An 11900-nucleotide genomic window follows, 5' to 3' on the forward strand; every position below is an offset into this window, starting at 1 on the left:
AATGATAAACCAACCTTTTGCAATTCATGCACAAGCACTCCCAAGTCCTGCTGCACGGCAGCATACCATTTAATTAAAACTCTAATCTTCCATTTTTCCTTCCAAAGTGGATAACCCCCCTTTTTCCAACATTGTACTCCATCTGCCAGACCTTTGCCCATTCACTTAACCTATCTATACTTTCTTCAGACTCTCTGAATCCTCCAAACAATTTGCTTTCCCACACAATTTAGTGTCATCAGCAAATTTACACTACACTCTGTCCCCGTTTTCTCCCCACGCCCCCCTTCCAGATCACTTATGCTTACTGTGAACAGTTGCAGGCCCAGCACCGACCCCTTATCCCCGTTTATCACTGATTGCCAACCAAAAAAAAATCCTAGTATCCCAACATGGCTTTCTATTGGTTAACCAATCCTCTATCCATGCTAATATATCACCCACAACTCTGTGCATCCTTATCTTGTGTACTTTTTTATGCTGTACCTGTTCAAGCATCTTCTGGAAATCTAGGTAAACAATGTCTATCTGTTCCCCTCTATCTACTGTGCTTGTTATATCCTCCAAGAGCTCCAGTAAGTTTGTCAAACAGGACCTGCATTTGCCGAATCCATGCTGCATCTGCCTAATGGATTCATTTTGCTCCAGATTCCTCGCTATTTCTTCTTTAATGATGTCTTCAAGCATTTCCACAACCACAGATGTTAAACCAACTGGCCTATTGTTCTCTCCCCTTTGCCTCCATTTTTGAAAAGTGGTGTGACATTTGCTGCCTCTTCTATTCTGTGGGGCCTGCGCAGAGTCCAGATCATTTTCGTTAATTATCACCAAAACCTCTATTTCTTTCAGTACCCTGTGATGCATTCCATCAAGTCCAGGGAATTTGTCTATCTTTAGCTCTCCGGTTTTTTCAGTAGCACCTTGTTAGAGATAACTGTTATGTCCAGGTTCTCAATTCCCATCACATTCATAACATTTGTCTTTGGCATAGTTGGCATGACTGAAGAGTGACACAAATTAGTAATTCAAAGCCTCAGCCTTTGTCCAATATCTTTGTCCAATATCAATTCCCCCTTCTCATCATCCATGGGGGAAAAAACCCTTCACTTTAGCACTTTAAATAATTATGAAAACTTTTACTGTCCTTTTTCTACATTTTGTGCTAATCTTTTCTCATAATCTATCTTCCCTCTCTTTATTGCTTACTTTGTGGTTCTTTGTAGCTTTTTAAAGTTTTCCCAATCTTCTATTTTCGTACTGGTCTTAGTGACTTTGTATCCATGAGCTTTTTGTTTGATGCCTTCATTTCCTTAGTTACCCACGGCGGGTTGTCCCCACTCTTGCTGTCTGCTTTTAACTGGAATATACTTTTGTTGAGCACAGTGAAGAATCTCTTTGAAAGTCTTCCACTGTTCCTCTGTTTCTCTAGGTAGCCTCTATTCCAGTCTACCCTGTCCAACTCCTCCCTCACCCCCTTATAGTTTCCTTGTTTAGATATAAAACACTGGTTTTAGACTGAACTATTGTACCTCCATTTGTATGAGAAACTCAATCATACTGTGATTACTCTCCAAAAGGATCCCTGTTGATAAGATCTAATTTTACCTGTTTTATTGCACAGGACCAGATCCAAGATAGCATGTTTCCTAGTAGGTTCAGTAACATGATGCTCAAGAAAGCCATAACTTCTGCGTTCTATGAAATCCTCTTTAAGGTTGCCCCGACCAACCTGATTCATCCAGTCGATGTGCATGTTAAAGACCCCACAATAACTGCTATTCCATCCTTGCCTTCAATATTTCTTGGGTTATTGCCTGTGCCACTGTAATGTTGTTATTGGGTGGTCTATGAGAGACAACTCCCACCAGTGTTCCCCACCCCACCCTTTACTCCTTAGGTCCTACATCATCTCTTATTGCCCTGATCTCATCCTTAACTAAGAGCACTACTCTCTTGTCTTCCTGCCTATCCTTCCATATTATTTGATATTCTAGGATATTTAATTACCAATCTTCTCCACCCTGAAAACATGTTTCTGCAATGGTCACTAAATTGTACCCCTTTTTACTGAGTTGTGCCACAAGTTCGCTGACTTTGTTTCGAACACTACGAAACATTCAGATCAAGTGCCCTTATACACATGACCTTACTTTTCTCTTTTTTAACTTTTGCTTTTATTTTTACCCTCACTCTTCTCTTTTAATTTATCCATCCTTCTCCAAACCAGTGAACCCACCTCCTCCTCTTTAAAGCCTTGTCCACAGTCCTATTTCTGTGATTCTCCAGGATCCAGATCCCATCACAATTCACAATTCTCCCCTTTGTACAGTTCATTCCTTCCCCAGAAATGATGCCAATCTCCCATAAATTGGAACCCACTACCTCCACACCAATCTTTGAGCCACACATTTAACTCTAATCTTCTCTGACGCTGTGCCATTTTGCGTTTGGTTCGGGTAGTAATTCAGAGATCACCACCTTTTTGGAGAAAGGTTAATGCAATGTGCCAAATGGTCCTTTCCTCCTCTTAATTTGTAGTTAATGCACGTAAGTGGTAATGATGGCTTTGTATGATGGGGAAGTTATTGGTATTCATGTGATACCGATGATAATGGTGGTGAATATATTTTTTAAAAATTAAGAATTTTGAGTTTCACAACATTAATGGCTCAGCTTCTTCCAGTTAACTTTTATGGATAGTTGATGAATGAATCAGATGCTTCTCTTCATCTGTTGCTGTGCCTCATATTAGGATCAATGTCTTTGAAGATATTTTTATTTAGAAAAATATCTCCAAAAGCCATTTCATAGCTACCTGTTTTTGATGATGTAAAAGTTTCTTAGAACAAAAATATTACCATTATATTGTTGGAAATGTTTACATTTTTTTCTCATTTGCCTGAAGTGGGACACATGGAGCAAGCCTTGCAGTTGGATCCTAAAGATTTCATGGAACATTATGGTGGGAAAATGCCAACCACATCCGATAAAATTGTTTTTTCATGTTTGGGAGGAGTAAGAAGCAAAAAGGCTTTAGATATGGCTGCAGATTTGGGCTACAGTAGGTGAGTACAGTACCAGCAACTCCAAGTAGTCTGTTGCTTTTGTTCAGTTTTACCTTGATGAGAAATACTGGATCTGGATTGGCTTTTAAGTCTTGTATATTTCTCTCTTAGAATATCTTCCAATAATTTAACCATTACTTGATGTCAGGCTCTCGGGCCTATAATTTCCTGGATTATTTTTGAAGCCTTAAACAACAAACAGAACATCAATCGTCAATCTCTGGCACTTCTCCTGTAACTAAGGACATTTTAAGTACCTCTGCTAGGACCCCTGCAATTTCTTTACTAGTCTTTCTTAAGATTCAAGGGGATACCTTGTCAGGCTCTGGGAATTTGTCCACATTTGTTTACCTCAACACAGCAAGCACCACCTCCTCTCTAATGTGTACAGGGTCTGTGATCTCACTGCCTCACTTCTTTCAACTCTGTCTCCTGAGTAAAAGATGCAAAAAAAAAAAATCCATTTAAGGCACCCCTGTCTCTTTTAGCTTAATACATAAAGGATCACAGCTTGGTATGGGGATGCCAATACCCCTGAGCATGTAACCCTACAAAAAGTAGTAGATGCAGCCCAGAACATCACAGGCAAAAGCATTCCCACGATAAAGAACATCTACAGGGAACGCTGCCATTAGAGAACAGCAGCAATCATCAAAGATCCACACCACCCATGCTCTGTTCTCACTGCTTCCATCAGAAAAGAGGTATAGGTGCCATAAGACTTGCACCTCCATATTCAGGAACAGCTGCTACCTCTCCTCCATCAGACTCCTCAACAACAAACTCAATCGGGGATTAATTTAAGGACTCTTGTGCACTTTATTGATGTTTAAAAATTTTCTCTTTTGCACAGTCAGTTTGTTTACATTCATTATCTGTTTACATTTTTTTTTCTTTTTCCATATATACGCTGTGTACAGTTTTTTTTGGACTGCCAATAAGTGGTAATTCTGCCTCGCCTGCAGAAAAAAAGCTTCTCAGGGTTGTATGTGATGTCATGTATGTACTATGACAATAAATCTGAACCACTGATCTTCAAGAGGACCAATTTTGTCGCTTGCTATCATTTCGCTCTTAATATTTCTGTTAAAGCCCTTTGGTTTTTCTTCACTTTGTCTCCCACAGTAACCTCATGCCTTCTTTTAGCCCTCCTGATTTCCTTCTAAAGTGTTTTGTTGCATTATACTCCTCATGTACCTTATTTACTCCTTGTTGCCTATACCAATTGTGCACCTCTTTCTTAACCAGGACCTTAATATTTATTGAAAATCAAGGCTCCCTCTCTACCTTGGTCTTGCTTGTCTTATTCTTACAGGAACATACAAACTCTGTAGTCTCAAAATTTCACTTGTGAAGACCTCCCACCTACCAAGCACACCGTTGCCAGAAAATAACCTGTCCCTATCCACACCTGCCAGATCCTTTCTGATACCAACAAAATTAGTATTTCTTGAATATAGATTCTCAACTCAAGGACCCGTCCTATCCCTTTCCATAATTATCTTGAAATTAATGACATTATTAGATCTAAAATTGTTTCCTTATTTCTGTCACCTGTCCTGTTTCATTTCCCAATAGGGGATCCGATATTGCACTCTCTCTATTTGGGACCTCATTGATTAAGAAAACTTTCCTGAACACATTTAACAAACTGACCAAATCCAGCCCTTTTACTGTGTGGAACTCCCAGTTAAGATGTGGAAAGTTAAAATTGCCTGCTATCACAACTTTGTTTTGTTCATCTGTCTCTTTAAAAATTTGCTCCTCCAATTCCTGATGACTATTGCGTGATCTGTAATATAATTCCATTAATGTGATCATCCTTTCTCATTCCTCTGTACCTTCCATATAAACTCAAGTCAAAGATCCCTCTACTTTGTCCTGTCTGAGCATGACATTTTCCCAGACTAGCAACACAACCTTTCCTCTTTTATCCTTCCCTCACTATTACATCTAAAACAACGGAACATGAAGATGCTAGTCCTGCCCCTCCTTCAACCAATGGCCACAATATCATCAGTCCTTGTGCTGATCCATGCTGAAAGCTCATGCACTTTTCCCCACAATACAATTTGCATTGAAATAGATGCAACTCAGCATTATTCCTGTCATGTTCAATCTTTCAATTTCTGTCTTTTTTTTCCAGCAGGCTTAACATTTTTTTTTACATCACCACTCCACTGTTTGCTCCAGCCCTCTAATTTCCAACCCCCGCAACTCAAGATTGAACCCCTTGAAGAAGCACCTACAAACCTTCCTGCAAGGTTATTGGTCCGTCAGGCCATATGTTAGAATGCATACTGTGATTATTTGGGACCTTGAAATCTCAGCTGGGTCTTGTGTTATTTGCACTTCATAACAAATAGCAAAGCCTACTTCTAATTCAGTGATAGATAGGGGAGTCCAGTGTGAGGAGAACACTTTAGAAGAGGATATGGGTAAGGTAAGTGAGTGGACAAAATGCTAGTAGATGAAGTCTAATTTAGGAGGAAGGAGAATAGAAAAGCAGAGTGTTTAAAAAGTATTAGTGAAATCTCCTGTCCAAATAATATGCATCTGCAACAAGCGATTGGAATATTAGTGTTTTTTTTTAGAAGGGAGAATGGAGAACAAGAAAATCTTTGTGTAGTAGTTGGCTCCAAAACCACACCTGTAATATTATGGTAACCAAATGATTTATCTTTTGAGATAGCAAATGTTTACTATGTTGATTTAGATGTCGGCATTATCATGTAAAACAGAACAATCTAAACCTATATTTTCTTGAGTTCAGATGGAAAAATTGTTAATTTGAAACCTGTTACCCTTTATTAAACTTGATAGCTTGGTGAGAGTGTTTTCTCTTAGGCATGCAGCCTAGTAGATGGCCTCATAAGGATTCAGCTGATTCATTTGGTTTATTTATGACTGAAAGAGTTTGGGATCAGGTGGAAAAAAAATTGATCTGCCATGATCTTATTGAATTTATTACAAGCTCCCATTTTAGTAAAATGGGATTATCACTAAGAGATAATGTAGACAGGAGGGACTGAATGGTCACATTTAACATTTCACACATGCTCAACACTTGTCACAGCCCAGTGATAATTCGATACATTAGAAGAATTGAGGGAAGGTTTGTTAGTCTGTTCCAGTACTCAATACATTTGTAAAGACATTGTAATTTTACAATCCTGACTGGTGAAGAGAAAACAACTTCTTAAAGCAGCCCTTGTGGCCAGCCATTTTTGTGGAATTCAGAGCAAACCATGCTCTGTGAATGACTGGGCCTTTTTGGTGGATTGACCTGTTCCAGGAGGATCTTTTTGGGAAGCAAAGTGCTTCATTTTCATATGACTAACAATAGAGGTCACTTGGAGAGACTGCTTCATTTTAAGTGTGACTAAGAGTGAAGTCACTTGGAGAGGCTGATGCCAGGTCTTGGAAGCTTCATGGAAGCCGCCCAGTTCGAGTCTTGCCTTCAAAGGAGCAGTAGTGTCATGACCACAGCTCGTGAAGATGGATATTTCTTCAAAGGCAATGTAAGGAGAATTCATAGGTCTGTAGCAGCCACAACTCCAGTCTTCCCATCAGTTCAACATAAATTCTGGGCATCAAATTTCAAAGGCCTACTCTTCAACACTGAATTTAAGAAACTGAACTTTGAAGTAACTTAGTAGATTTTGGCTTGGACTGTTTGGGTATATAAAACACACGCACACACAATACCTGGGCATAGCTGGGGATAAATTTAGTGTTAAGGATAGTTTAAAAGTAAGACTATAGTTTGAGTTAAAAATAAAATTAGTTTTAAAATTAAACACTGGTTAATTGTCTATTGCTGCTCGTAATGCATGGTTCATAACAAATGGCATTGGTTGTTTTATTTCTAAAATTTCCAATTCTGATTAAACATCCTCAGCCTAAAGCATTAACTGCTTTTATTTCTACAGTTGCAACCTGATCTGGTGAGTATTTACGTATGTTTGTGTCCACTTCTTGTTCTTTACCTTCTCAGTAGATACTTGGAGTACCATATCCAGGATAATCCACTATTCCAAAATAACACAATCTAATTATTTATTCTCGAGTAACGGGATGCTTGGAGGGAGTGGGCAGAACCAGCACTAACAGCTCCTGACTTGTGACAGCTAGACACAACTACTGGCAACTAGCCACTACAGCCATGAGGCATAGTGTGGCCTACTCAACGTAGCTATGCCATGAGGTCATTAGCACTTCAGATGTCATGACACCAGGTTACGTGTTGTGTGTTTGATAACACTAATAAATGCTTTTCTCTTCGCTGGCTGACAACTCCAGGTGTGGTCTCGTTATTTCAACGTGATGGGGTATGAGCATAAACATTATCTGCCACATTCAAATAATTGGCATTAAATAATTGTCTCTCATTGGTGGAATGTGACCACTGAACGGTGGCTGTTTATATAAGATGTAGTGTGATTTTAGAAAACGCTCAAGCCCTTTCAGATGTCCTGAACACCCCTTGTAAAGCCACATAATCTTGCCACATAATCTTCCCCCATTGCGGCTAAAGACATACACAATTGAATGCGGCAGAGACGCCTCAGAGGTGCTGACGCCAACCCTCCTCTGGGATGGATAAGTGACTGCTTGGGAGAGGGCTGATGACTCCATCAGTCTGTGACCCAACTCCTTGCTGCCTGGCAACCCCCACCCCCACTGCTGGGCAAGGGTAACCGGGGGGGCCATCGGGGCAGGGAGAGAGACTGGCAGGGAAGATCTGAGGGGGCCAGGGTGGGGCCCATTGGAGCAGGGGCAGCCGTCAAGGCACGGGCGATCAACAGGGGGGATGTTGGGGCAGAGGCAACTGTCTGGGCAGGGGAGGCCTGCGTGGGCTGTCGGTGGAACTGTGGGAAACAGTGGTTCCACCTGCGTGAGGGGTTTATGGGTAGGGGAGATGGCCATTGCTATGCCGCATATTTATGACTGGTGGACTGTGGCACCAGTTGCCCCTCCTCCATCAGATCTGGAGGAGCTATGAGGTCCCTCTGGATATCAATAGGCCCTTTCAGGTGGACAAGTTAACACTGCAGCAGCCTTTTAGGGCTGCCACATGAAAGGTGCATTCGCAATTTTAAATCTGCTCCTGTCGCCAGCCTCAAGGTGGAGGGTCCACCTGAAAGGGCCTGCTGTGTTAAATATGTTCAAAGGTTTCTTTTCAAATGTTCCTTTTGCCATGGAATAATACATTTTAAAAAAAATGTAATATACATGATATACTTCAACTTTTATCTGCCATAAGGCAGAGTTGCTCTGACCGTGGCCCTAAAAATAAAAGAAAGAAGCAAAAGAGACCTTTCAGAGACGTGAGTATCCATGAATTTACTCCAGTGCTCCCACAGCCTCTGCAGCTGCACAAACTCCAATCCACTGGCAATCTGATCTCTAGATCCAAACCTCTGATACGATCAAGAAGCCTTCAGGACTCCTTGCCCTCTTCTCCCTCTTGAATCCCAGTTCCAATACCTGGTACCCATGAGCCATTCTTGAGCAGCCTACACCCTGTGTGGGTCCTTGACTGCATTACTAGTAGCCTATATTGAGTCTTGATCGCAAGTCGCCAGCAGCCCATAGTCTTGTGTGGATTCTTCAGCCATCGAGGCCCCCTCGCTGGTCTGCTGCATTGGACACCCTCCCTCTAAGGTCGTCTCCTGGTTTTCAGCCCACTGCTCCCTGGAGTCTGCACCCCTTGTGGTAAGCTGCCCAGCATAGCACCACCATCTTGGATACAAACCACCATGGTTACAGGATTTAAAAAAAAAAAAATTGGCTCCTCTATCAGGCCGTTTAAAGCCTGGATGGAGCTTTCTGCAACACATCAGGTAATCAGAACCTGCAGAAGGGTGTTGTATTTCTGTTCCCTGCCTTCTCCCAGATCCACAGCAGCAAATAACTATTTCTGTACAGAACATATGCTATTTTTCAGGAGTCCACTGTGTTAAGTGCATTGAAAATTTTGATGGAATGTAATGCAGTTATATGCTGTATTCACACAAATATGAACCATTAGTGATTTAATGTCTTTCTCTTGTGTCACTACATCAGGATAAATAACTGAACACTGATTTTCGTTTCAGAGCTGTACATTACCCTGGTGGTTGGGAAGAATGGGAGAACCGTGAAAGTACTAAGAAAAATGGATGAGCTGTTGCTCTGAAATTAAAATCCCAAAATTTACAAAATACTGTGTAAAAATGAAAATGGTCTTTGGAGTAGATTGCTTGATAATCGCTGTTCAGAAATATTACATTTGTGCATCTTTAATTTTGATCTTTTCCACTAGTTTTGACATGACATTTGAGCACAATTTGACTTTTTTGGTTTTGAAAACAACATTATTTTTGTGCATTGCTCATTGTAGATAAGTTCAACAATAAATATTAATAGTATTAATGCTGGCAGAGCTGATAAACTTCAGTGAGTAAGTTTTGAAATATGTTGCAGCAGAGCGTGATCTTAAATAAAAATAGTATAAGAAAAAGCAGATTGCTAACAATTATGGTGACAAAGAAGTTAGTAACATCTGTGGAGCAGTTAATATTAGAATCAATAGATTAGCCTGAAATGTTAACTATGGTTCTCCCTACAAGGGGGCTGCCTCCCTGCCTGCAAGGTGTCATTGCAGGTTGTGTTGCTCCTTACCACTAGATTTTATCTTCCCAGTCTGTCAGTGTTGAATATGCATTATTTGCTATGATATGTGAGTTCTCCACTGCCCTTCACCCTCGGTACTCTAGTTTCCCTCCTCTACTACGTTAATAACTTACTGTAAATTGCCCTCCTACGTGTATAGGTGGGTGGCAGGAGAATCAGGATGGAGTCAAAAAGAATGGGCTGCAGGGAGGTAGGTAGGAGGATGGAATTGATCTGAGAACCAATGTATTCTTGAACAAAATGGGCTCCCATCTCGTATGATAAAAAATATTATTTCCAGAATTTCTGTTTATATCTCTACTATTCTGTTTCTCTCTGAGTACAGAGTATCCATAATTGAAGTTAGGTCAGCAACATTAACTGTTCTGCTCCATAGATAGTCCTGACCCATTGTAAAGCTTTTTTTTAAACTATGAAGTTCATAAACCCAACATTTACCATATTCCTTACAATATATTTTTGTAATTTAAATCTGAAAATTATTAAATGTGCATGCAAATTTGAATAATTTTGTTGCTATCTGAATCTCTTCATGGAACAATATTACTTTGAACACTGCTGGTGTTACTTACTCAGTCTTTAAGGATTTATTATTTAAGCACTGTTTTGTGCTAATTTGTTCATAAAATTGACCCATGTTCAACAACTTTTACCAAAGTATTATTAATTAAAATTATGAATTCCAGAGTGTAAAAAAAAATGTAAATTAAAAAAAAATGGTTTGAATATCTGCCATTTAATAATGGAAGCACTGTGATCTTGTGTATTTTTTCGCCAGTGCAAGATTTGTTTATATTCTGGTTTGAGAATTGTTTTATGGGGAACCTCTGTGATGTAGTTCTCACAAGTCACTTTCAGGTGGGCAAAATAACCCGATGTAAAGCCGCATGTTTGACTTCTATGCGGCTGTCTGGAGGCAACCTGAAAGTGCAGGAGGCGCCTGCGAGGCACACTTGGAAACCCACCTCCGGGAGGGATAATCACCGGAGTGCTGAGGTCCCGCCGGCACCTGAATGCAGCTGCCTAAAAGTGGCTGCTGAGGGGATGACAATCACATGGTGAGTGCCTGAAAGCCTCCTCTCCCCCCACCCCCCCACCCCGGGCGCGGGATGTCAGGGTAAGAGAAGCTGGCATGGGCTGTTAGCGCTGGAGCGGCCAACATGGTCTATCTCCACACTGATCTCACTGCCTCGTGCTCTCCCCACAGTCCCATCGGTTCCCACACTGATCCCACTGGTTTCCTCTCTCCCCATTACCCCACGTCGGTCCCCACACTGATCCCACTGCTCTGCTCTCTTCCCATAGCCCTGTGTCGGTCCCCACACTGATCCCACTGCTCTGCTCTCTCCCCATAGCCCCGTGTCAGTCCCCACACTGGTCCCACTGCTCTGCTCTCTCCCCATAGCCTCGTGTCGGTCCCCACACTGATCCCACTGCCCCATGCTCTCCCCACAGCCCTTTATTAGTCCCCTCATGGTGGGGTGGTCAGCACGGGCAGAGCAGTGGGATCAGTGGGAACTGACATGGGGCTATAGGGTTGGGGGGAGAGCAGAGCAGTTGGGACAGCCTGCGCCGGCAGCCCCAACTCTTGACAGCCCTAAGGGACAGGAGCTGGAGTGCGCTCTGAGGCACCTCTCATGCAGCTGTCCCTTTCAGCTGGCCAGTGCTGCGCTTTCAGCGCTGCCACCTGAACAACCATTCCATAGGTAAGAATCTGCTTCTGCAGGCGCATTTTTTTGAAAATTTTATTTAATAATTTTGCAAAATACAACAAATACAAAAATTTTTTTAAAAAACTACCGTACCCTTCCCTTACTAAACTAAGATAAACAAAAAAAAACCCTTCCTGGAGCCTTAAAAATGGGTATTACTGTTTGGTGTTCTACAGACATACGCTCTAAATATAAACCCCACATATCAACAAAAAAAAATATATATTGTATGTTATTTTTTCTAAATATAAACACTACTGTAATTCATTATGCCATCTTTGTAGACTCAATTGTACATAATTCTTCCATGTAACAGCTGTACATTTTCTTGCTACTGCTAACCCTAATCGTGAAAAAGCTAAATATGGTTTAATAATTTGTGACTCTACAAATAGTGCATTCATATAACCTAATAAACACATCATTGAATCCAATTGCAAATCTA

General features: G+C 41.1%; 1 protein-coding gene across 1 annotated transcript in view; it reads left to right on the forward strand.

Moving 5' to 3' along the window:
• Positions 1 to 10251, forward strand: part of tstd3 (thiosulfate sulfurtransferase like domain containing 3) — a 33123-nt gene extending 22872 nt beyond the window's left edge. Inside the window, exons 3-4 of the mRNA XM_069887144.1 lie at positions 2906 to 3065; positions 9167 to 10251. Of these exons, the coding sequence (XP_069743245.1) occupies positions 2906 to 3065; positions 9167 to 9233 (227 nt within the window). The 3' untranslated portion in view covers positions 9234 to 10251. The remainder of the gene's footprint in view (positions 1 to 2905; positions 3066 to 9166) is intronic.
• Positions 10252 to 11900: the final 1649 nt, after the last annotated feature.

This window comes from Narcine bancroftii, chromosome 6, assembly GCF_036971445.1.
Source record: "Narcine bancroftii isolate sNarBan1 chromosome 6, sNarBan1.hap1, whole genome shotgun sequence".
NCBI lineage: Eukaryota > Metazoa > Chordata > Chondrichthyes > Torpediniformes > Narcinidae > Narcine > Narcine bancroftii.